The sequence below is a fragment of the Calonectris borealis genome, chromosome 2, assembly GCF_964195595.1.
Source record: "Calonectris borealis chromosome 2, bCalBor7.hap1.2, whole genome shotgun sequence".
Classification (NCBI taxonomy): domain Eukaryota; kingdom Metazoa; phylum Chordata; class Aves; order Procellariiformes; family Procellariidae; genus Calonectris; species Calonectris borealis.
The window spans coordinates 1,617,919-1,644,239 of NC_134313.1; the positions used below are offsets into that span (position 1 = coordinate 1,617,919).

At 46.1% G+C, this 26,321-nt stretch overlaps 1 protein-coding gene across 8 annotated transcripts; it reads left to right on the forward strand.

The window, feature by feature from the left end:
• Positions 1 to 167: 167 nt before the first annotated feature.
• Positions 168 to 26,315, forward strand: EEF1D (eukaryotic translation elongation factor 1 delta). Of its 8 annotated transcripts, XM_075141039.1 has the most exons (10): positions 168 to 405; positions 2,184 to 2,213; positions 12,968 to 13,091; positions 14,953 to 15,024; positions 21,710 to 21,775; positions 22,985 to 23,081; positions 23,337 to 23,440; positions 24,339 to 24,587; positions 25,241 to 25,435; positions 26,218 to 26,315. In XM_075141039.1, the coding sequence occupies exons 3-10, from the start codon at positions 12,972 to 12,974 to the stop codon at positions 26,254 to 26,256; spliced, it is 942 nt and encodes a 313-aa protein (XP_074997140.1). In that variant the 5' UTR covers positions 168 to 405; positions 2,184 to 2,213; positions 12,968 to 12,971; the 3' UTR covers positions 26,257 to 26,315. The 8 variants fall into 8 exon arrangements, with proteins under 8 accessions (XP_074997140.1, XP_074997143.1, XP_074997146.1 ...); XM_075141042.1 differs by lacking the exon at positions 21,710 to 21,775; XM_075141038.1 differs by lacking the exon at positions 2,184 to 2,213 and having other exon boundaries at positions 279 to 405.
• Positions 26,316 to 26,321: the final 6 nt, after the last annotated feature.

The window sequence follows — 26,321 nt, forward strand, 5'->3', positions numbered from 1 at the left end:
CCCCACAGTGATTAGGCTGCGCCGCTCTCCCCCCCCTTCCCCCCCGCCACTTACCCTGTTGGACTCTTCCCCGCAGCGCCGCCACCGCTTTTGGGTTGTACCACTCTGTGAGAAGGGGGGGGCGCGCCTCCCCGCTTCCCCCTCCTCGCTTCCTCCTTCCCTGTTTCCCACCGCCCTACCCGGCTGTTCCACTGCGGAAAAGGGGAGGGGTGGGGAGGGAGCCCAGGCTGGGAGTGCGGCGCGTTGTCTCCCTCCGCGCGGCTGTTCTCTCCCCCCCCCACCCCCGCCGCGCGTGGTCCGCGCCGCCCCCACAACCCCCCGCGCGACGCGCGGCGCCTCCCTTTGCCTGGTGGAGGCCGAGCGGAGCGGAGCCGCCTGCGGCCTGCCCGGGCCCAGCGCTGCCTGGTGAGTGCTACTACCGGCCTCGCCGGGCGGGCTCCCCGCTCCTTGGGGTCCTTCATCCCTCCTTCCGAGGGCCTCGGTAATGGGAGTTTCAGGGGTCTCTAGGGGGATCCCTTGTTCCTCTCACAGCCCTGGGATGGGAGGTGTGGGAGCCCCTCGTGGTCTGTGGGGTTCTTTTCTCTTCAGGGACCGGGAGAAGAGGTTGTGGGGGATTCGTGGGGTCCTTTTCTCCTCTCACAGTCCCCAGGAAGGAGGTTATGATCACTCGTCTGTCATCTGTGGGGTCCTTTCCTACTCGTAGGCCAGGGGAAGGGGGTTTTGGGGTACCTCGTTATCGGTGGGTCTCCTTCCCTCACAGAGGCGGGAAGGGGGGGAGTTGTGGGGGACCCTCATTACATGTGGGGAGTCTCTCCCCCTGTTACAGTCTCAGAGAAGGGAGGTTGGGGGGTTCCCCCATCGTCTGTGCGGTCCCTTCCTTTTCATGGCCTCGGGAATAGGGGTGTGTCCCCCCCATTATCTGTGGGGTCCCTTACCCCCCTCCCCCCTTCCCGGAGGCTTTGGGTGCCCTTGCTCTTGGGGATTACTTTTCCTCACTCTAAGTCCTAGGGAATAGTGAGGTGATACACCCCCCCATGCTCCCCACAATCTCTTAGGTCCCTTTCCTCTTAATAGGTCTGGGAAGGGGGTTGTGGGAGGCCCCCCCATTCCCTGTGGGGTTTCTTCTCCCCTCACACCCCAGGAGAGGAGGTTGTTGGTGGGGCCCCTCATTATCTGTGAGATCCCTTTTCCCCTCTCAGGCCTAGAGAAGGGGGGTTGTAGGGTTTTCCTCTCTCTGGGGTCTCTTCCCCTTCGCAGGCTCTGGGTAGATGTTTGCAAGAGCACCCTGTTACCGGTGTAAGGGCTGGGTGGGCCAATGCTGGAGGTCTCCCTAAACGTGTGTACTTTTTGGGAGGGGGGCAGGTTCCCCCTCTTCTGTGGGGATAGCCTTGCTACATGGAGCCTCACCCCTTCAAGTGTCAGGGTCAGTGTGATTCCTGCCCTGGTAGGGAGGGGAGTTTAGGGGACCCCCTGTCCCCAGCAGCTCTGAGTGCCTCAGTGCAGCTCAGAAGTCTGCTCTTTTTCCCATTCCTCATCTTGGCAAGAGATCGCCTGCCAAAAGGGAAACTCAAGCTGCTGCCCTGTCATGGCGCAGAGCAGCTGGCAGCCTTCTGTAACTGAAGCAGCGGCCTGATCCAGCCCGTGGCCCAGCACCCTTAGCTGCCTCTCCAAACTTGGTGTGGAGCTGGGAGCCCTGTAATGTCAGGCCTCCCTGTCGTCCTGCCCTTGATCTGTAGGTGTGCTTGGGTTCTGCTCATCTCACCTCTCCCTCTCTGTTCTCTACCCCTCTGTAACCTTGGCGGTTCCTCCGGCAGCCCGTCCTGCTCTTTCTGCTTTTCCTTTTTGTTTCAACAACAGCTCACTCGGGAGATATCTGTTTCAAAACTGTATTTGGGGAATGGGCAGAGCTGGGGAGGAGTGGTTGTGCAGAGACTGCTAATGTGCTCTCTGGGGGTTTGTGAAGGATTACAGCGGTAGCTAAAGTTGCTGAGGCTGCTACAGTCTGTCATTCCTCCCCTCCCGGTGTTCACCGAAATCAATATGGGTTTGTTCTTTCACCTCTAGATCGTTGATGTTTTGGAATTGATTGAAATCTGATGTTCACAGTCCTGTTGTGCTCAGTATGGAGAAGAAAATAACTTTGTTTGGCTGTATAGCAGTAATTCTTTCCTCTCCTTTTCTAGGTGTGCCCCTCTTTCTCCCTGACCTTGCAGGTATGCCTTTTTTCTCTTCACCTAAGCTGTTTGTTTTCAACTACTTTGCTTTTTCTTACGAAGGTGACTTCTTTCCTGTCTTTCCCTACTGCTGATTTCCCACGTCCTTGATTCTTTCTTCATTAGCAATCAGCAGCGTTGTTGCTTGGAGCGAAGAGTCGCATTTTTAGGTGATCAAGGTTGGGAGTCGTTGTCGTTTCCCTGGCTAAAGGTTAGTGTGGAGCTTTGTATATAGCAAAGGTGATGAAGGCCGTCCCTCTCCTGACTGTGTGTCCTGCTGCTTTGAGCCACCGTGAGTTGGGGGAAAGCCAATTTACAGAGTTAAACCAGCAGAAGAGCAATACTACACAAGAGTTAGTATTTTCTTTTGCTTTAGCTGCCTGTATTGACTCAGTGCCAGTGTTGAGGAGGGGGTGGATTCGCTCCCTTCAGCTGCAAGAGGCTGTCAGACCCTCTGGTGTGAAACCAGCCTCGGTTCTTTTAACTCTGAATCACCAAAAAGAAAAAAAGAGGAGGCGGGGCAGGGTTGATGCCTTTCCCTTGCTGTAGAGCAGGTAGGTATGAGGCAGCTGTGCCTAACTGGTGCCCAAATGCCTGGCTGAAATGGCTCTCGCTTTTGTGCAGGACTGCAGCAGCAGCAGTTTTTGGGAAGAGGAAAAGCATTTCACTAGGAAGGCGTGGGCGGTGCAGATGTCTTTGAGTGTGGCATAGCCCAAGTGCCTGTCTGAGGCTGTAGAAAGGAACAGGCTGGTGCCTGTGGACCTTCTTGTTCCTCTCTCTGCTCTTTCGCTGTCATCAAATGGGCCCTTTCTGGGTTTTCTGGCATTTATTTCTCTGGCTGCTGCTGGGCTGAGTGTTCAGGAGCTTGTGGTGAGGAGGCTGGTGTGACATGCGATAGGACAGGAGCACTAAATACATAACCATGTTGGCCTGGTCAAAATCAGCTGTGCCAGGACATGTAAGCAAATACGCAGATGGAGGATTGGGGTAGAATCTCCTCTAGTGAGAACCCATCAGTGCTGGGCTGGGGGAAGAGCCATCGGTGTTGGCTTGACTGCTGCTTGGACCTGTAGAAACCAGGACTTTCCTGCCAAACTTTTGCGTCCATGGGGTGGTTTTGGGGTCGAACCACAGCAAGCTGCCCTGTGTCTCCATCATCTTGTGTCCCCTGCTGTAACCTGATGCCCATTTTTTACGTCTTTTCCGAAGAAGGGAGTTGAACCGTGACTGTAATCTTGCCCTCTTGGCTACGGCTTGCAGAAAGCAGCTGTCACATCCCTCCAGAAATCAGTGACGGATGAGATTTGCTGCTCTTGCTCATCTAAAGATACTTTTTCCAGGCCATCGGAAATATTTTAAGCCACATCAAACTGTTAAATTATTTCTGGGAGAGCTGCTTTCAAATTGTGGCGCTGCCTGACTTGCTGTGTCTTGTTGGCAGCTGACAAGTCACCCTGGCACACAGCTGAAATTAAAATCACAGTTCAGTTCCAGTGCAAGAAATTGCGCAGGGCCTGACGGAATTTAGGTCTCTGGGAGGCTGTGACAAACTTATTTATAACCTGACTCCTCCCCAAAAACCCGCATTTATTTTATAGGCCTCTCAATTCAAGAGAAATATAACTTTCTCATGGACAGAAGAGAGAGAGTGGCTTTCATTAAACCAGTAAATGGGGTTGACTTAACTTTCCTTTTTTGGTTACAGCCTTAGGGTAATGTATTGTACGCTTTTGTTTTACTGACTTTTTAAAAAGTAGCTAGACTTAAGGGGATAATGCAGCCAAATAGCTGAAGTCCAAAGCTTATTTTGGATTTACAGAACAACAATAGAGACCTTTTCATTGCCTATTTTTAACCTTATGCATTTTCCTGCAGCGCTGGAAGTACAGCACAGATTTGTTCTGGCTTGAAATACCGAGGAAGCGGTGACAAGACAACACCAAGCCCAAAGCTCTGAAGCAGTAGCTATGATTAAAAATTCTTCTTTCAGGTTTTTTGGACCTCTTTAAAGGTCCATGAGAGGCCTAAACATTGACCAGTGACTTTTTTTTGTTGCTTGGGAGTATTTGATTATATGGCATAAAAATTAATACTAGCATTTGCCTTTCCAGTGGCTTTATGCTTTGTAAAACACCCGATACATTGTCTGCACTGTCACTGGAAAAGCAAAATTGTCCTGGATGCGCAGGAGCCAGTCTCTGGTGCATGCAGTAAGGGCCCTTCTTACATTTTTCTACTCCACTCGCAGATTTGTGTTTCTGAAACAGTTTTTATAAAGTTTGCCTGCCTCTGTCTCAAAGTATTAATTTATCTTCATGCTAAAAAAGTGCTAGTTAAATGAAAACCTGCTTCACTTCTGAAAAATGTTACTAGGCAGCGGATGAACGTGGTCTGAGGAGGTTTGAGGGAGAGACCTTCTGAGCTGCCAGCTTGGTTCTGAGTGTGTGCAGACTGATGGGTTTCTAATTCAGCTCTAGTTTCTGTGCTCTGATTTTTTGCCAGGGGAGAGTGTTCATAAAACTATAGCATGTTCTTTTAATTGTAAAACTTTCTGTTTGAGGAGGTGAAGCGAGTAGTTGAGAATACCAGGCAGAAAGCATTGAAACAACTGCACAGGCTGTGCTTTGGTGCAGTGGTAAATCTTAGCTGCGAACAGCGTGGTGTACGGTGCAGGCTCTTAAGAAGTCCAAGTCAGTTCAAATTTCTTCCAAAACCTTTGAAGAGGTGAATTTGTCCCTCCAGACTTCGTCAGATCAGGTATCCTCCCTTCGCTCTTCATATGGTGCTTTGGCAGACTTTGGCTGAAGCTGGATTGTGTCTTGTCTGGAGCAAATTTGTATGCTGGGAGAACTGGTAGTGCTCTGGTGTTAATGATCTGCAGCTCACATCTCTCATCAGCCTGTCTGCACCAGCTCAGGTGATGGTTTGTGTAACTAAAATCCTTGTATATGCTTTTTCCCATGTTCCTCTGGGAAAACTTATGAACACAGAGTAGAAATGACTTTTTTTTTTTCAATTTTTGCTTGTGTTTGTAAACTTTACTTAAAGATGAAAATCTCGTCTTTATCATAACTGAACCTAAGGTTTGGCCCCTCAGGGAAACAAATAGGTGCTGCAAGTATCTTGGACTTGTTTTCAGAAAATTGCCGCTTGGTGTGGTAAATTCCCTTTACGAAGATTTTCCCTGGTAATAATCTTTGTAAAAAAACAGCATTTGAATTCCTGTGAGCCAGATTTGATGGGGAACATTTGTGGTCACTTTGGATTGGGGGGTTGTGTTGCTTCCTTGCAGAAATACCCTTTTTTACATGTAATGTTGAATTGGTGACATGAGAAGCTGTGTCTCGTCAGGCTTCGTAAGTGTAGCCTTATAGGTATGGCTCTTAAAGTCTTAAACTCTGCTGAAGGTGTTCAAATGTTGTATTGATGCTTTTCGTGAAAAATTAGTAGGCTGAGGATTGGCGCCGGTGTTTTATTTCTGTCTCATTCATAGTATTGTATAGATCGCTAACTTCTGGTAGAAATAACTACAATCATGGGAATTCATTATTTGACATTATAATTGTTACATCTTCAGAATTCTTTGAAGTATTTGCTATTGGTGTTTAGTTACCTGAAACTGGGGGACCTGAGCTTCGCTTGTGCACCAGCTGAAGGTATTGGTATGGCAAGTAGGGAGCCTCTCTGGCTGGTTCCCTGTTGTGATGGGTAGATCCTTTTGGATATGGATATTTTTTATTGCTTGTTACTTAAAATTAAAAGCAACTGAGTGTCTGTGGTGTTGGTTGATGAAGATATGTAGTTCTGGAGAGTTAAGCAGCTGTAAGTTTAATTAAATGTATTATGTATGGGGGGAGTTAATTATTTGATAATATATTTGGCTGTTGTCATTCTGTGTCCTTGCTGACTAGCTGCTGCAGCTCTAGAACTGGAAGCTTTCTCTAACTTTATCTTTTTTCTTAATGCTGTCATAGGAGCTAAAAAAGTAAGTACTCTCTAGTTGTCATGTGGTTTTTGCACTTTCTGGAAAATCAGGGGAATATAGGCACAGATCTGATACTTCTTGCTAGACAGATTATTGCACAGTTTTCTGATTTCCACTGGAAATAAATGTACCTTTACAGGTTTATTTATTAAATTCACCTGTGTCTCACTTTGATTCAAGACAGTTCTGTGATTTGAGAGAATCTCTTGATAGCTGGAGTCCTCAGTAATGCACCTCACCTTGTGATGAGCGATGTGGGGGCTGCAGCTCCAGAGCTTGAAGCTGTTTGCTTGAGGACTTGAGCAAAATCACCTATAATTAAAAGAAAAAAAATTAAACCTGAAATTTTAATTTTGTTTTTGTCAAATGGTCATTCTCTTTCTATATGAAATGTTAATAGCTGTAATGCAAATTAAGTATTTAAAGGTGTGACAGTTTGAGCTGGATTGAGTCATGCCCGGCTTTCTTCTTACACCCACTAGAGATTCTTCCTGAAATAGTTTGTCATAACCTCAGAACATGATAACACTTGCATTGGATTAATGAAGTATTCTCAGTAAAGGATCTCCTTGAAGGCTTTATTTACTTACAGACTATGCTTTTTCCTTGGGATAACTCAAATGAATGTGATTGTAGAGCCAAACAGAGCATGTCAGGCAAATGCAGAAATCTGATGATCTGTTTAGCAGTCTTTATCGACCTAAGTAACATAAAAATTCAAATGTGTTGCCTTCACCCTTTTGCATGTCCTACCTGTGTGTTTTCAGTTGTGCACTTTGCTTTGCCTGTGGATTTTGTGCTGGCAGGTTACTGCACTAGATCCGGATGGCCGTTACTGTAGAACGTGTGCGCTGCAAAGCAGTGCCTTTGTTCACAACGCTTTTAATTTGCATCATTTAATCCTTTTCCAGTCTGCCAAATGACTGAAATGCAGGTATTGCTCTAGCAGATGTTGCCTTGTCTTTGATGTTACCCTCCAAGAATCCCATTTAAATTGGCATCTCCTGTAAAGATTATTTTTTTAAGGGGGATGCTGTTTGCCATGTAAGAATATAAAAATATCTTAAATTATTTGTCCAGCAGCTGAGACAATCATGAGTATGAGACTGCCTCAATGGCTTACAGCAGGAACATATCCTTGTACCTCAAAATAACTTGTGCAGGCTCTTTAGCGGCACTGGCATGTCTTCGGTCCGCATGACACATATGATGTCATTTTTCACTGCTTGATGATAATGCCGTGGAAGGTGTAGTAAAAGAGCTTATCCTGAGGAGTAAACCCAAGTTACTGCTTGCTCGTAGTGTTGCTCCTACCTTGCAATGTGTGTGCTTCCAGCTGGGGTGTTTTTGATGTTGATGGTAACAAGCAGATTAATGTTTATTGAAAGCACTGGTTTGTTTCTAGTGGTCTCTAGTAAGAAGTGTTTTACTGCTCCATAACTGGTGTAAAATGTGAGACGAGTGTAAAGTAAAACAAAGACTTCAAAATAAGTTTCAATTTAGATATTTTTAAATGTTTTTAGCTGTATCACAGTGTTTTCAGCAGCTGGTGGAGGAGCAGTTTCACAACTCTAGTAAGAAGATCTACTTTTGCTTTTCCTGGTAATTTTTGTAATTGAAATGGACTATTACATTGCTTTAATATTTTAAACTATATGAATTTAAATTGAAAGCTTAAAAAGGCAAAAGTGCTTACTCGTAATAATAGTTTATTGTTTTTACTGGTTTGTCAAGCCCCATACTTGAGGTTTGTAAAATCCTCTAGGAACAGTTGGAAGTGTAAGCTATCGACTGAAGTCTGGAGGATATTTCAGCTGTATGTGAATTTTATTTGGCAACCTGTGACAGATAAATTTGTAGCTATAAAACTTGCAGCTGTCGGTAGCTAAAGAGAGAGCTGGCTTACAGATACTTCATTTCAGACCTTTTTTTTTTAACTCCAGGGATCTGACCATGTGGTGTTTGGCAGAGAGGTAGCTACCTACTCATTAGATATTTGAACGGTACAGTAAATGCTGTACTTGGAAAGGTATTTCCTATACCATTTCCAATAATCTACACGTAGCGGTAGGAGCTGCTTGGTTTTTTTCCTGTAGTGAAGTATGACTAGGGCAGGAAAACACAAAGCAGATGCAATATTTTTCATTACAAGATCTTTTCGGTAAGCTAAATTAATCATGAGATTTCCAGCTCTTGGTCAATTTTAATTTGCCAGTAACTGGGGTTTTAAACCAAAACTGAGTCATAGTTTTTCAGTCAGCTCCCTCTGCTGGCTTTCTAGTAGCAAAACACAAATAGGTGCAAGCGATGACCTCTAAAGACACTCAAGAATTGGGGCATCTTTCTTTATCCTGTCTTCCCAAAACAGTGCCTAGTTGAGAATACCTAACAAGTAATTAAGGACTAATGTACTAACTTGGAAGAATATCTTATACGTTACCAGGGATTTGAACAAAAACCTTGTTGTTTTTTTCCTGCCAGTTGTCTTCAAAAGTGAAATTTGAAGTGCCTTCAGCCAGTGCCTTTATTTTTAAATAGTAATGTGCAGAATGCTTGTCAGAACAGCAGAAGTATTTTAGGAGGAAGCTTATTTTGACTTTGGAAACTGGACGTGTTTAGGCAGTTTAATTTCTTTGAATTAAAATTTATAACAAAGGAAGAATCGAACTAAATGCTTAGGCTCTTTACCGTGAATAATAATGGCGTGATAGCTTTTGACACTCTTGTATTACTTAAGAAATTACTAAAGTCTGATGCATGCCCTTGCTTTATTTAGTTTTGCTGCAACTACATTGTTGTGCTTATCTTTTAATGCTGCCATTCTTTGGAAGATGAGGACAAGGAAGCCTCCCTGCCCAGTAGAAAAAGTGTGGGTAGACAAGCACAAATATGATGAAGCAGAGAGACTGCATTACGAAAGAGAAGCGATGCTAGCTGCTGCGGCCCCTGAGGAGTGCCAGGAGGTAGAGGCTGTAAACGGAGTCTGCAATGACGACTCTGTTGAAAGTGAATTCAAGGGAGACCTGAAGAGAGCAAGGAATGGAAAGAAACAAAGGAAACGGAAGCGTTCTCCAAAACCCAAAAACGTGGCCTCCAAGTTAGACTCTATTCTGACTGGTTTGTTAGCTGACCATGTGTGGTTTGACAAGCCTTTCTATGATCACGCTGAGAACGTGTACAGGAAAAAAATAGTGGATTGTCAGAACGAGGAGGCTCCTGAGACCGCACTAACTGCTGAGCAGTCTCCTTTAGTGGCCAGGTCAAAAGCTGTCCAAGATGTTCCTAAGCCAAGGATGCTTTCAGCAGCCCTGCCCTGCTCCCATGGTAGTCTGTCTGCGTGTCACCATGTTGTTCAGGATGTTTGGGTCAATAAGTTTGACTTTGATAAGGCCGAGGAGGTGTTTATTGAAAAATCTCAGTTCTTTATTCCTCCAAATGTCCTAACCATCCCGTCTGTATGGCCAAACGCTGGCAACGTTGGGCTGAGAACGCCGGATGAAGGCTATGTTACAGCCCTGCCTACTCCTGCTACGCCAAGCTTAGCTCCAGACGTCATTGCTGATTCTGCTGCTTCCTTCGTTAGCAGTTTGCCCGGCTCCGTACACCAGACGGTAAACGGTAAGCCGCAGATTTCAAGCTTGCAGGCTCTCATGTCAGAGGTGTGGTTAGAGAAACCTCTCTATGATGATGCTGAGAAGAGCTTCTACGAGAACATGTTTGATGGTCATCCGTCGGGCAAAGTCAGACAGCAGCAACGCGGCTGCCCCGAAGCATTGAAGAACCATCACGAGGACAGGAAGAACCAGAGCGTTGGAAAGCAAGCGGGCATCGAACACGTGGAGATTGCCACCAACTCTCTGCTTCCCAGTGATGCTGAGCAACCTCCGCCTACCTGCTTTTTTCTGCATGAGGACAGCGAAACTGTGTGGCTTAATAAGCCGACATATGACAGTGCCGAGTCACGATACTATGCAGCCGAAGCTCTGAAAATGTCAAGAGCGGGAGAGAATACGGGGATGCAGGAATCCGCAATAGTAAAACCCTCCCAACCAGCTGCTTATGCTTCAAGCGTACCTGCGCCAGAAATGAAGTAGGAGAAGTTTATTCTGGGGTAACACTCACACATGCAAAACCGCCGGGTCAGGATTGAGCTGAAAGAATTTGCATGTGTAGAAGACGGGCGTCCTTTGTGTCTGCAGGACCGAGCGTGCATGCAGCTGTAGGGAGATGCTGCTTCTGAGCCAGGGAGCCTGTTCGTGGGCAGGGTAACTGGGGGAAACTCCTTCAAGGAACCCCCTTTTCCTGACGAATCCTGGTGGTTAAAAGTAGTAGTTTTGTGGTGCCAGAGGTTAAGCATTTAAAGTCAGGGCTGGTAAGTAAGCTAAGGTTTGATCCCCTCTTTACATGGGGAAAGCCTGGGGCCATGCCCCTTTCTGTATTCCTATTACATACAAAAAGCCGTAAAAGTGAAAAGTTGGAGGGAATAATCACGTGTTTTAAACAGGTCTGCTGAGACAGCGGAGGATGCAGTGTTTCGTCTTTGAATTTGAGAAATTAGCGGTGGTTGTTTGCTATGTATTTCTGTTAAAATACCACAAGGTCCTTCAGAGAAGCGATTATCTCCGGTTCTCCTGCAGAGCGCATAGGCTGGTCGTTGAGCCCTGTGCAAGACATGACTACATTTGGGCATCACTACCAGCATCCCGCTTGAAGAAGGCTCGGGGATGACAGTGAAATACAATTTAGGGCATCAGTCTGGCGTGAGCATGTGCTGTATTTGCTTCATTGCGGGAGAAGGTTGCCTTTCTAATTTGTTAGACCATTTGGTCTGGAAGCTGCTGTTAATTTTGGGACAGGGCTAGCTGGATTACAGCTTGTTTGATGTGCGTGTATGTAGCTGGGCAGGAACAGTGCATTCTCAAATTGTAGATGACCTTCATAGTTGTAACTTGCAGTTATAAATTTACAGACGAACGTTTAAAGGCTTCTTTTTAAGTCCTGGATGAGGTGCAGGATGATACCGTGCTTTCTGTGTTAAAAATGTGCTTTTATATATGACTGGCTGAACCCTGAAGTCTGCTGCACGGGGGGGTGTGACGCCCTGGGAGCCCGTCCGAAGGCCAGTGCTGAGATGTTATTTTGCAGTGCTAAGGTAGAGACTGATGGTTTTGGAAAAAAGGCTCTTGGAGCATCAGTCCTTATTTCTGCCACTTCTGATCCTTGAGTTTGTTAGGATTTGTTTTAAGATCTTTACATCAAGTGATATAGGGGGTTACAGACAGGCTTTAGAGCACACATGCCTTTCACCCTTGTCCTATTTGGGATAGTTTTCTCTTTAGTTGGACAGAACTAGATATTTGGTCATGCCTTTCACCCTTCCCCAGGAAAGTCCATGTGTCATTGTAAAATATGTGGCATGAGTTTGTCTGTAACTGGGATTCTCTATTAATAATACTGGTTGACAGCTCAAGCAGAGTCTTGGAGGGTTGAGTGCTGGGAATGGCTTCACTGTAGAGGACCTATATGGTATGGTGGCCTCTGGTCTCTTCTGAAAGGGTAGATAAGGGTGCTTTTTTTACAAAAGACTCATCTGTTGCCTTCCATCGAAATGTTTTACTGGAGAGCTGTGGGGTTTTGAGCTGATAAGGAAAGGGTTTGCGGATTACTATTAGTTGCTCTCTCCGCGTTTTGTGGTGGAACCTGGTAATGGTGTGGTTTCGTTGTGATGCTCTATCCCTGCTCTCACCACCTCAAACTGATGTTGGCTCTGTAGCTGCTCCCTTTCTTGAAATAAGGGCACATCCTTTTCTCTTATTGTTGCAAGGGCTCCATCATTTGCCTTCAAGTTAAAAAATTAAGCAACCTTTGGAAGCTGCTGCACTGAAGAACAACAACACCGTTTTACAGCAGCGTTAGGATGTTTTATGCTGTTCCTCCCTGTAGTGACAGGTGTCTGTCCTTTGCAAGTGTTGCATTGCTGATCATTTTAATTTCTAAACAGTTGCAGCAGCTTCCAAAAGGGCGCGTGTGCAGTTACCTGTGGTGCTGTTGGAAATTGTGTGTGTATCTGGATTCCTGGAGGCTGGTCGGTGTCAGGCGGTCTGCTGTGCCGGGCTGTTCCTTACAGGAGGGTTCGGTGGTGCACCTGGTGAAGCATGGCATGACCAGGTAGAGACATGTACTAGCCTAAGACAACCAACAGTTGCTGTCAATGCAGTTGAGTTGTATTCAAGGAAGACTGAAATGTGTTTAAATTTGTGAGCTTGTAGTGTCAGGAGTTGCCTGTCACATACAGAGCGCTCCCTCGTAGGCACGCGGTAGCGTGGCATGTGCTGCTTGGAGCTGCGTGTTCTTCAGTCTTTGGTTTCACCGTGGCCAGGCGTCTTAAGAATTAAAAGCATTATTCCCTTTTTGATTCTCATGCACAAGACATCTTTCTTAGTAGCAGATTCCCGTGTGTCTAGCATGATCTAGAAAATCCTGCTCCGAAAGCTTGTTTTGTGGAAGAAGGTACAGATCAGCTGATTTATTCTGTCCCCGCTTGGTGTCCTGTCACTAAATACAGGTCAGGCCGGGCAGATGGGTGGGTGATTAGACTGCCCTGCTTTCTTAATAGGATCCTGTTTACTTAAAGCTTTCCACCAGAGAGGAAACTGCTGCAGGCACAGCTCTATGGGGGAAGAAAACGCTTTTCTGACAAGCTCATTGCAAGCTGCTAACCTTAAGTACTTCTAGGAACTCACTTTGGAGTTTTTTTTCCTTTCTGCAGAAAAATGGCAGTCGACTACTTTTTGCATGAGAAGATCTGGTTTGAGAAATACAAGTACGATGATGCTGAGAGAAGATTCTATGAGCAGATGAACGGGCCAGTTAGCAGCTCTTCACACCAGCAGGTAATTTTTATTCTCAAACGGGGTTTAGCAGAGCGCTGGAGCTTTAAGAGCTAGTACAGAGCGTGTGAGAGGACACGCACCTGGATGTGCGCTTCTGTATTATTTCCACTCTGGGTGCTGCTTTTTGGAAGTGTGAGAGTCTTCTCTGGAGCTCCTTAAGCCTACCCCCAGTTATGACCCCTTTTGCCTTTTGGAAGACCATCTTCTGTGGACTCTGAAGGATTTCTCCAGTACCACCAGTGTACTGGAAGATCAGATGCCCTTGTAACAACGGGCGAACCAGTTACAGGTTGCAGCGTTTGCTCCTAAGCTTTTCAAGCTGCTCTAACAGAGCACGGATGCTATCTGTGATCTAATGGGGGCACAGTTTGAGCTGTAAGCCCGGAGAGCTGCGGTTCTGTTGACTGGGCTGGGCAATACGCTGGGTGAAGAATTGATCTGTCCCCTTTCAGCCAGGGAAGATGCTGTTTTGCTGCAGTTTTGGAGCAGCTAAGCTTTCCTTGGCAAGGGATATACTGGGTATATATGACATGATGTATGAAAAGAGGCACCATGGCTCCAAAGAGACCGGGAATTATGTTACTCTCTTTGTACCCCCTACAATATTCAGCGTGCTCCTGCAGAAGACTGCATCGCAGTACTGGTGAGTTGGGGGGAGCAGGTGGAGGGGAAGCATGGTGCTGCTGCAGCACACCTGAGCTGAAGTAGTTCAAGCTTAAACATTAGCCTGGAATTATTACTATTTAAAGGTACAGAGCTATTGTAACCTTTTCCTGCCGTGTAAAGAGCTGTTAATTGCTTATGCATTTGGTTGGCTATGTAGAAAGCTGCTTAGAGTTTTAAATGGCTGTCTCGCAAGTGTTTAAGGGGAAGCTTTTTGCTTCAGTGATAGCTTCTAGGCACACTCTGTCTATTCCTGCTGCCCGTGCTAGTATAGTTGTGGCAGAGCACCTCGGACATGTGCATAAAAATTAGAAGCTATAGATAAGCGCTTGAAGTGGATGTTAAAGTGCAAACCTCTGCAGTGCTCTTAGAAAGAACAGTTAGACTATTTCATGCCACGTAAGGAGCTTCCAGAAGAAGTTCTGCCTTTGAGAGGGGTGGTGTGAAAGCTCTGGGGGAGATTCTGGAGCAGTTTATCAGCCCCTTCTCTGCTAAGGAAAAAGATCCATGCTCCTTAAAACCTTCCTGCAACCTGGAAGTGGTGTCCACCTGAATGTGTCCAGGCTGTTGTTCTTTGATCTATTTGACATGGGGTTTTGGGCTTGTAGGCATTTTCATGTCTCTGATCTTGCTTATGGGGTTGCAGTCTGGGAGAGGCAAGGAATGAATGGACCATGGAAACTGAATTTGTGCCCTAGGAAGGGAATCTTCAAATCCAGGCTAAGGCATGGCAGCAGGAGGATGGGGGGAAAAAAACTTGTGCTGCCGTTCTCTGGGTCATACCTCTCTGGATTGAAGACTTCAGTTAGGGCTGTCACTTCTTGCCTGCATACAATGACAGGTAATATTACGAAAAAGAGCTGCCTAACGATAGATCTCTGAGGAGTACTGAAGAGACTCCAACCCTCTGCCTGGCTGGCAGCTGTCCAAACAGTTCAGGGTAATAATAGAGAATTTGAAAACCTCTTGACTGGATGATCTTCTGGACACGTGGCCTGATGTGACCAGGGATTGCAGTTGGTGCTGCTTGATTTAGATCCAATCCTTGCAGCTAATTTTGCAATACTTGCTGAATCATTGGAAGGAACCCTCCCCCACTCTTATTCCCCCCTCCCTTTTTTTTTTTAACTTCCCTTACCAGTTTCCCATGTTTCATATTTTTTAAAAAAAATCTTGGTTCTTTCTGCACTGTTTGCAGGAGAACGGAGCCAGCACGATCCTACGCGACATTGCCAGAGCCAGGGAGAATATCCAGAAATCGCTGGCCGGAGTGAGTACCCAAGCTCTCTCACCAGCTGGCTACCCGCAACCATTTTTAGCTGTGGTGCATCTCACAGAACTCTGCTGTGACCACTTCATAGATTGTGTGGCTTCTTATTTTTAAGTTAGAGAAGACTAAGGTGTGCAGCGCTGTGTACCACCAGCATAGCTCCATCTTATCAAGAGCACCGTTACTTCTAGAGTGCATGCTGCTTACCTGCTTGCTAGCCTGCAGTGCTTTTTAAAACTAACTGGATTTGGGTTAAAATTCTTCAGCTGTGCATTTCTTTACTTTTTCTCCTGGTGGAATGTTCCCACAAGTCTTACCTAACAAGTTACGAGTCACTGTTAAAATAACCTTGCTGGGTAGCAAAGCACTGAGCTACCAGCAGGAGTAGGTATGTCTCTCTTGGGGTACACTGAGCTGCCACCTTCTCTTTCCTGTTTTGCTTTCAGTTAGGGTATGTGCAAAAAAATGGTATCTTCCATCTACTGCATCTAGGGAATTCAGCTTGGCTACTAGCTCTAAGTCCAAACCATCCTGTAGAAGTTTAGTCACATCCTTTCTGGAGGTGTTTTTGTGCTGGTATGTGCAGACAGCACTGTTAAAACTCTTACTTTTTCAATAGGAAGCTGAGTTCTTAAACCAGTGGACTGGTTTCATGAGTGAAGAACATGTGCAGAAGACAGCCCATGTGTCTTGATTTCTTACCTCTGCAGTGGGACTACTACATACCTGCACATACCTTCCATCTGAGGGTATCCATCCTTTATCTATATTGATTTGGCCTCGTAACTCCCTCTTGGTGTATTTAACACCCTCAGTTTCTGTCTAGATCAGTACAATAACAGGGAATTGAGCCTTTCTCAAGGGGAATATTTCATATTCCTCCTTAACACAAGCAGAAAGGAGCCATACATTTGGGGTGAATGCGAAGGAGTTAGGCTAATCGCTTTCCCCATGGTGGTCTCACTGTGCCTGTTGAACTCGACACTACTAAAGTAACTTCTGCAACCGCTCCTGTGAGTGATCCAAGATACTCAGTACTGCACTGGAAACTTGGAAGTGGATGCAGGAAGAGCAGGGCACATTTGATGAAAGGAAGGTGGGAAGGGATTAAATGTGGTTAGATTGTCCCGAATACAGCATGGGAATCAATGGAAAGTTGGGACATCTTAGTAATATTAAAAACAAACCAAAACATGTTGAGGAGGAAAATACTTGGAAGTTTTCTAATGCTAGTTTCTTACTTCAGCATCAGTATTTCAGCCAACAGCTTAGGGAACTTTTCCTGAACTGGCTCATTTAAGTTCAGATCTGAAATAACACGTTTGGGCTTTCAGTAGAGACTATCAGCCCCTGTCGAAGACTTTTAGTTTGGACTTCAGTAAGGCAAATATGTGGGGAAACAAGCCCCCATCCCAGGTAGGGTTGGAGAACTTTTTGCACAGTGTTAAATGACTTTGGAAAGACCTTTTCAAACTGGGCAAGGTTTAGCATTAGCTGCTTCCTCCCAGACCTGCTTCTTTCAGGAGCAGAGGCTGGATGTGGTGAGTAGGGACAGGAGACCTAAATACAGATCACCTGGCAGTGCTGCTGGCTTACCCTGAAGGCATATTCTCATCTTGCAGAATGGTGTGTGGTTTGCCAAAGATGAGGAGTTTCTTGCCCTGGCCTGTGACTCGTGTTAGAAAGCTGCTTTATGTGACAAGCATGTAAGGTCCTGTCATGGGGAAGACTGGGAGAACTGGGAAAACACCACACCAAAGCTAGAACAGAAATTTGAGAATATAAAGTCCTTTGCACCCCTGTGGCACTTGTTGGGGTTAGTGCTGAATATAAAAAATTCATTTGCTGGATTTTTTTTTTGTTCCTGTGAAGAAAGCTTGGCGGGCTTGAGGATTTAAGGTCAGGACTGAGCCATAGGGCCTTAAAACTGGAATCTTGGCGTGTTGCAAAAAGTGGACTGAGATTCTCCAGTGAAGGCTTGAAGGAAAAGCATTGTGTTACTGCATGACTATTAGGGAAAGCATTGTGTACCCTAATCTGCATTGCTGCCGGGGGTATGCAGTTGTAATTTAACCTATAGCTGCCATTCTGCTCTCAAAGTATGCAGTTGCTTGGATAAGCAGAGCACATGGCAACAGTGACTTCCTTACTGTTTTGTAATCCCATTTTCGTGCCTTACCCCGGCTTATACGATACCCCGGAGACCTCACCTTTTTAGTTTTTCTACACATTGCCATATCTCTGCCCTGGAACCTGAAGCGGTAAACCTCGGTCGGATCTTCTGCGTTAACGTGTGAGTTAGAAAGACTGAGCTGTTGAGAAACTGAAGTCTGAAAACATCAGCTTTTGTAGCTTGCATTTCTGAAGGATCGTCATTAATCTTGGACAGCTGTGGCATAAAGCAGGCTTGGCTTTAGAACATACTTAGACTTGGTTTTTATGTTTCAGAAAGCCAAATTTATACTACCTGATCTACAGAACAATAGCGAAGCATGTTTTTGTAGTCAGGATTTAGTCTTTCCTCCCACCTGAACATGCAGAGTTATTGTCAGGAGTCTGAAGATGTAGCAAGTGAAGAGTTGGTTCTTACAAGATGTGAAGATGGAAGGCTAGTGCCTTTCTTTCGCTGTGAAATTCAGCCAGGGCCGGTTTCGGATCTGCTTCAGCTGGATAGTGGTCTTCTGAAATGTGTGAATGAGCGTTAGAGGGGTTGAGGCAGTGGTTTGTGCCTCCCGAAGGAGGGTACAAAGCTCTGATGCTGGAAACATTTGTTTGCACATACCTTTCATCCTGCTTTGCATGGTCATCTCTGCTTTAAACAATCTCTCCAGTTGACATCTGCTCGATCACTAATGCTTTCCTAGATATAAAGTTGTTAATACGTGCAGTGCTGCAGCCTGGTGGCATTGAGACCGCAGGTGGTGAGAAATCTTACAGCTGGGGACCTGAGGCGCGGAAAGGATCGGCTTGCCTGAGATCATAAGCAAATCCAACAGAGCGGGTGACTGAACTCTCACTTCCTACACCCTCCCCAGGGGTGTAATGAAAGGGATGTCACTGGGTAGGCGGCTGGTGTGGGAGTCTGAAGCTCTATTATTCCCCTCTCTGCACGACCTCCCTCTGTATTTGTGCGTTTCCTGCATGTGGGTTTCAAACAAGAAAAGCTCCCGGAAAACCTCTGATCTTACTAAAGTGTTTTGGAGACCACAATCAGAAACGCATCTGTGTGCAGGGAATGGTCATACCTTCGGTAGGAAACCAGCCAGGATCCATCCTGCTGGTCTTAGGTGGGGGAAAGCCTCTTTTAGTTCTTCAACATCATTTCCCACAGTTCAGTTTTGTGTATCTGACCATGGCTAAACTTTCCATGTTTCCAGAGCTCAGGTAGACCGACCAGAGGGGAAGGGTGTTGTATCTCTGCATGCACAAAATAGGTTTATTTTTTGGATGAAGCTATGAGTGCTGTGTGAGCTCTGGACTGAAAAACCTACACATCACATCTGTAACTGTGCTTGTAAAATCTGCATGCTGTTCTTTGTAACTGGTTAACTCAAATTAAGGGAGAAGGGTTGATACCTCCAGATACTTCTTGTAGTGAGGGAAGTGCCAGCTTTCCAGCCGTGTCCGTTGGTTGGGCCTGACGTACCAAGGGAAGAGATTTTACCTGTAGTTGTCCAGACAGATTTCTTTCAGCTGATATGGAGAAGTGTAACCTTTGCCAATTTTTTCTTCTTCATTAGTCAGTGATCTTATCTCTGGTTTTTAAAGTATATTTTAGTCAAACTTTAGAGAGGGCAGATATTGAAAGCCCTGTGAGGCTGAGGCTAGATTCTATTTTCTACTCTTCATAAGCAAGAAGTCCCAGGGTTTTAATTTGCTTGGGTGATTAAATTTATATGCAGCTTGGTGTGGTTCTGGGCTTGCTGAGTGCTTCTGCTATGCAAAATATTTTGAATAGGTTGCAGCACTGGTCAGTGTATCACTAATGTGGGTTCAGCACAAAAGAAATGGCTTAAGCTTAGAAAAAACAAAGGTTTTAAGAGCTCAGTCAATGAGACAATGCGCAGGAAGTGACTGAAGTGATGCTCTAGAACTCCCCACCTTTCAGATTTTGAATTACTGTCCTTGATAAAATTCACAAACACTTGTGTCGAGCTTCCTTTTGGCACAGTTGAGTCAGAAAAGGAAATAGTGCTTGGCTGTGCAGAGGAAAAAACAGACTGTAGGTAGTGTGCGGCTTAGGCTGGTGACCGCATCTCTAAAAGCTTGAAACATCCTCATCTCAGGGAAAGCCCACAGTCTCATAAAGGCAACTTTTCCACAATTTCTGAAAGTGTGGCTTGACCACCTCCCGGAATTGGGAACTTGGTTCAGCATTATGTCCCTTATACTGTGCTTTACACAGGTTACAAGTTCTCAAAGGGCAGCTGGCCTGGTTTATGAAGACCTTTAATCTCTTGTTTGCTTGAGCTTGCGGCAGGCAACCCTCTCTCTTCTTGCCAGCAAAAAACGGCTTGTTCAGGCTCACCCTGCCCTGGGGTTGCCCAGGACTAACAAATGTCTGAATTCCACAGGGTGTTGATTTAAATGCTGTGCCATGTCTGTGAGCACTGTGAGCCCCCTTCGTGTTGTAAACCTTCCCTTTAAACAGGCGTGAAAATTACAGCACGGAGGAGCAAGTGAATCCTGGTTTAGGATTAGCTTATCATATGTAATATGCTGAATCCGTTCGTCCAGGTGCACAACACTGAAGTAGTCACGTGAATTTTGTGGGTGTTTAACCTGAAGGTGCATCTAGGTTGTTAATCAGTCTTGCTGTTTCTGCAGAGACCTCAGTAGCAACTTGCAGCTGAGAAATCCCAGAGGTGAGACGACTCCCCACGCAGCCACCCAGATATCTGTGCTGCAGCTCCTCCGGCGCCTGTGCTGCCTCTATTACCGCATACTGATGGCAGGCGCATACTTAAATGCCCCACTGAGAATGCTGACTCCCCTCTGGGCTTCGTTATCTCTATTTGCAACCTTAATGTTGTCTCACCTGCAGGCTCAATGTACGCTGGCAAAGGAAGGGTGGAAAGGGAAGGAATTTGTGCATTGTAGAGCTCTGCTTTGTGCAATTCCCTGGGTGCTACACAAAGCTTTACAAAAAGCACCTGACAGCAATATACAGCTAGGTTTGTATCCTAGTACATTATACTGCTCGAAGGTCTGTTCAAATAACAAAATGTCATTTTTCCATGCTCTTCCTTGTTGAGAACAGCTTCATGCGGAGCAGAGTGTTTCAAAGTCCTCTCATCTTGCTCTTACAAGCCATAGCTACAGCATTTTTGGGGAAAATGGCCGTGATTTTTCTCAAATGACACAACCACACGAGGCTGGCAGGTCTGTCTTGAGCTGGAGGCCTCCTGCCAAGCTGTAGATATTTTTCCTGTGGGACTACAGGGAGGAGCAGTGCTGACCTATTCCATGTGAGACTCCAGGATGGCAGATGACAAGTGTCAAGGTAGATGGTGTGCCTCGATATAGATTTCTCATCTTTGAAGGGTTATTACTAACAGGGAAGAGAAATGTGGAGGCACAGCTGGCTTCTGTGGAAAATGCTTCCATTAAACCTGAGAGCCAAAATTTAAAAGCAAGCTGTTCTGCAGCACCGAATAGGTGTAGCCATCTTGCAGCGTCTTGAACATCCGCGGTCGTGCGCAGAATAGCCAGTCTCCAGGGCAAACGCCAGTCTCCAGGGCAAAAGTCTGCTGAAGTGCTTCAGCGTTCGGCTTGAAAATGTGACTAGGGCTTCAAACTGCCAAATATCTGTGGTGCTTGCTGCTTAGCTGGATGAGCAGGCTGCTTTTGGAAAAAAAACCCAGCTGTGTATCTCTTGGCAGGTGACACAGCTCCTGTGTTTGATCATGAGTCAGAACAAGAAGTGTTTTTTCAAGGGGACGGGGATGGATGTGACTATTGCCAGAATTCACTTTTCACTGCATTAACTTAGACCTTGGCCCTGATGGTGTAACTAGAACAGGAAGAGGTCAGGCAACGAGTTCACCTGAGGTTTAATTTTTGTCCTTGGTGTGTAAGGCTAGGGCTAGCCTGGTGTGATGAGCCCACCGTGGCCAGCAGCCTCTGTTCTGGTGGTGCATGTGAGGATGGAAGCCCATGCAGGGGTCTCATCAAGTTGTTAGCGCAGACTGGTGTTGTGTTGCTTTACTCCTCCCTAGGAGAGATGCATTAGTGGTAACTGGGGACTTGTTAAGAGTCTTGGTAACTTTGCATGTGTTTCTGCATCTGTCAGGTATTAGATTTTTATCTAATGACAGGAGAGCTGGCGGAGACCGCGGTGCGTGCCGCAGTGATGCATGCATCTGCTTCACCTCTGATTTTACAGATGGGGAGATGATTGAGACCATGCTCTAGACACCTCAATCTAGTTCTGCCACCCAGCTGCGTGACCTTTCTGCAGGCACTGAGATGTTTTAACAAGAAGATGGCAGAGTTCATGGATAAATGTTGCTGTGCAGGCTTTGTTCGGTGTGTAGTTGGTGTGAGGCTGTACCTCATTGCTTGACGATTTGTCCTGCATGTGGATCTGCTTCCTGCACTTGAACTGCCTCTTCCAGCATGAGTGAAATCCTTTTCCATCTTCAGTGTTGAACCAAACGTCCCCCAAACCTTTTGCCCTTTGCAGCAGAAGACAGTTCCTCGTAGCAAAGAAGCTCCTGCCCGTCACAAGAGGCAGTCAGGCCGCTCAACTGTAAGTCACCTGCGCACGGATGGAGCTGGTTGTGTGATATGGGAGGACGTTGTAGGGCAAGGACAGCCCTGCCTTGGAGAGATGGACCAAGCTGTTCTTCCTTACGATGAGAACCATTTGTCCTTTGGCACCTGGCTATAGCTCACCCTATACAACAGGATCTTCCAGCAGGGCATTTAGGTCTCTCAGCTTGATGTCCAGGGACCGCAGATCTGCACTTGTGTTCCTGAGCCTGCATCCACTGCAAAGGCTGCGTCGGAGATTGATTTCATGGTGCTTTTGACCTCTAGCCCCTGTTCCTTTTTGGGAGAAGGGTCTCTTTGACCTTCCTGCTAGGAGCAGCTCACACTGCTCCATGTGTCTTCCAGGGCTGGGCATCCTGAGACCTGCTTTCGGTGTGCCACATATTCTTCATCTTAACCCCCGTATTCCCCTCTCTCCATCTTAAGTGACTGCTGAGATCTCAGAAGCCTGTCAGATGCAACCGAGAGCCACATTATAATTCTATGCAGGATGCACTTGAAAGAGTATAAATTATTTCCTCTATTGTTGTATTCAGTTATAAATGACACCTAAAGCAAAGTGTGAAGGCCTGTTACTTTCTTTCCCTTTGCTGATTTGAATTTATAGATAAGGGTCTCCTAAAAAAAAAAAAAAAGGCAAGCTCTTTTTTGCTGTTAAAACAAATACTTTTGAAGCTGGATCGGTATAATTTCTTGCTCAGGATGTCTTAAAGTAGGTTTTTGTTTTGAGAGGAATTAAAGGCTGGACCGGGGAAGGTGGGAGTATAGAAATGCTGGGATCTCTTTCCAGCTTTCACAGTAACTCGCTGTGTGACATTAGGCCGGTCACTTCTGTGCTCTGTTGCCTCAGTTTGTCTTTAAGAGGAGACCAGCTGCCCCATTTAAGTGGTTTAGTGTGAAACTTTCAAAACTTTTTGTGTGTTTAGTCTGTGATCTGAAACTGCAAAGAATGACTTTATCCTTCGCTCATCAGTGCCAGCTGAAATTTCTTGAGATACGTTCCATGCTTCATTCTATAGAGCTAGTGTATTCTTTTTATAAAGCCTTTAGAGAAAATGTCTTTGTTCTTAGATTAGCTCTCATATTTTCTTCTTCCCTGAAGGCATGACTCTGCTTTGCTTCACTGAACCACTGAGCTTGGGAGTAGGTGAACAGATTTGTTTCATCTCGGTTTTCCTTGTTGCAGAGTGCAAGCACAACCTCTTCTGCGCCTGCTGGTGACCAAAATGAACTCCTTTCCAGAATTTCTCACCTGGAGGTAGAAAATCAAAACCTTCGCAGTGGTAAGTAGGAGAATCTTCTGGCATGAAAGCAAAACCGGATGGGGTCCTGCTTCTGTGGGCTGTGTGCTTTACTGACTTTGTTGCCAGGTGAGCGCATGCCAGTGTCTTGATCGGAGCTTTGCAGGCTTCCCTCTGGCTGGGGCAACTGGTGGTTTTTAAAGCCCGCTTTGAGCAGAAGCAAATTTGTCCTGACTTGAGAGCTGATGCCAAGCCTACAAGATAAGGTTCTTTTTCCCCCCCCCGCTCTTCTCGCAGTTGTTGCAGACCTTCAGATGGCCATCTTCAAGTTGGAAAGTCGCCTGAATGCTCTGGAAAAGTCATCTACCTCCCACCAGCCCTCACCAGTTCCTCCAACCCAGGTGAGCCTCAGCAAAATGCTGTTCTTGAACGCTTCACAGTCACAAAGTACCAGATTATTTCTGAGGTCTCCTGGCTGGTTGAAAATGCAGAGATGCTCATAGTTAGGATGAGTTTGCTGCAGGTTTTCCAGCAGTTTTGGCAGCTGCCTCATCATCTTTCCCAAATAGTGTGTGTAGAGAGGAGTGTTCTGCCCTAAGACCAGCAAAGAAGCTATGTTAGAGATTTCAGCTAGGGAGAGCTGGTTGCAGATCTGTGGAATTTTGCAGTGAATATATACTTGTTCAGCATTTAGCCCATGGTGCTCTGAGTTTGTTAGCGCGCACCAGGTAAAATGCCAATTTGTGACAATAGGTAAGCAGAATTGCTTTTTTTTTAACAAATGTCCCCTATAAGAATGTATTTAATGTAATTTAAGAGAAAACTCTGTGGGAGCTGAATGCGTGGCACCAATTTGATCGACTCTTGCTGTAGGTTGGAAGATGTGCTACCAGTGGTGCTGGTGGTCGCTGCAGTAAGCCTACAGACCGCGTAGGCCCCTTCCTAGGGGAAGATGCTCGGTTGCATTCCCAACTGCTGTCCCACTCAGACTCTTATGGTCTAGATATTCTGAGCCCTTAGGAGAAGGATCAGCTCTTGGCTACATGGTGGTTTTTGCTCTAGGAATACACGTACGGCCATGCTGGGCCAGTTCAAAGTTCCATCTGGTCGAACGTCCTATTTTGATGGCCGATAGCTGACTCTTCACACAAATCACATGGTGTGGGCCATGTTCACTGTCTTGAGCAATGCAGACTTCTGTTCCTGAGCTTCTCCTGAGTGCTGCTCTGATTCAACCTCAGGTTAATCTTCTTCCCTTTTTCCTTAACGCAAACTTGAATGCACGTCACCCCAATGAAGAAAGTGGAACCGTTCAGTGTTCCCTCCAAGAAAGTGGAGCTCCCATCTGCTTCACCGGCAAAGAAAGTTGAACCGGCTGCTGCAGAGGAAGATGACGATGATGACATTGACCTTTTTGGTAGTGATGATGAAGAGGAAGACCAAGAGGCTGCCAAAGTCCGGGAGGAGAGACTGCGTCAGTACGCAGAGAAGAAGGCCAAGAAACCGGGTCTTATTGCCAAGTCTTCTATCCTTCTGGATGTGAAGCCAGTGAGTAACTGAAGTGGGGGAGCTGCTGAGTGAGGCTGTATGTCTTGCGCTGCAGGAGGCTGTAAATTGTCTCACTTGCACGTCTGAGTGGACTGGTGAAGGTAGGACCTGCAGATTTCCAAACAAGGGGTCAGAGCGAGGTGGGATCTGTAGCCTTTGCGCTGCTGCCCTGTTCCTTGCACCGTGGCAAGTGCAGGCTGTTACCTGAGGCTCCCCTGACCAGGACTAGCCCTTTTCTTTGAAGAAAAGACAGGTAATAAATGCCCTAGAGATGGGAATAAACCTTTTTCAAATTGTCATGGTAGAACAAACTCTCTGGGCTGGCTAGTGCTCCGAGAGATGCCTTTGCTAAAAGTCACTTTAAAGTGAGCGCTCCGAAGCGTTTGTGTTGCTGCAGGAAGAATCCCCCTTCCATCTGCAGTGCCTGTAGGTAGAATCGAAACGACGTGCTATGCAGCATTGCTGCAAAGTCAGATTTAGCTTGGCTAACCCATCAGCTAATTGTGGTGAAAATAGTAGCCAAGAAAGGGCAGCTTGGATCAGCTGAAACGTACTGAGAAGGTGTAGTGTTGAATTTTAAGTCACTGGATACCTCTTGGGGCTAATGGTGATCTCTAGGAAAACACTAAAGTTCATATTTCACACTTTTCCAGTGGGATGATGAGACTGACATGGCGAAGATGGAGGAGTGCGTCCGGTCCATCCACATGGATGGGCTGGTGTGGGGAGCCTCCAAGCTGGTCCCGGTAGGCTATGGCATTAAGAAGCTCCAAATCCAGTGCGTAGTGGAGGATGACAAAGTTGGGACAGACATCCTGGAGGAGGAGATCACCAAGTTTGAAGACTACGTAAGTCTTGCAGCAAGCTGAGTAATACCTGGGTGATGCCTGACCTGCGGGGTCATTTTTAACTAAGGTTTATTTGCAGATTTTGGCAATTGATGGTGTCTGCCTGCTGAGACACTTGTATATTTAAATATATTTTTTTTTTAAGGCTGGCTGATGCAGATATCTTGCACATATTTTGTAGAGCCATTTTGCAGGCTCTTGCTGCTCACCTTTTACTTTGGGGAACTCCTGCTTTTACCCTTAGCCTGGACAGCACCAAGGTGGACACGCAAATGTTTAACCTTGGTGGCTGGGGCTGGATGAGATGTCTCCATCCCCACTCTTCCTCCTTCCATGGAAATGGTAGCAGGAGCTCCAGCCCTGTGCCAGGTGATATGCAGGCTCAGTAATGCTCCCAGTCTTGCTGTTGGGGAGAGCAGCAGGCCAGATTTTATTGATCTTCTTTGCCTACTCTTTTGCTTGTATTTAGAGTAAATCAGGAACTTTAATCTTAACGTTGCTAGAAACTCTTAATATGATGTTTTTCATAGGCTGGACTGTCTAAAGATTTGTGCAGTAACTAGCACGGTGCAGTGTCCTGTTGTGACTGATGTTGCAAGGAATATTAAATAACAGCCCTTAAAGGTCCTTTTACCACAGCCGGGGAGACCTGGGCCATGCTTGATCCGTTTGAGCATTGCTAGTGCACGCTGTGAAGAAATCCCCGATGCGAGTGCTTTCTCTGTTTTACATCTCTGAAAACACCTTGGTGACCTCTAGCTGCTGCTTTTGTTCTCTTCCAGGTGCAGAGCGTTGACATTGCTGCTTTCAACAAGATCTAGAAGCAAAACTGTATCCCCTCTGAAACTGTAATTAATAAAGATCAAGATTGGGAGTGCAATTGGAT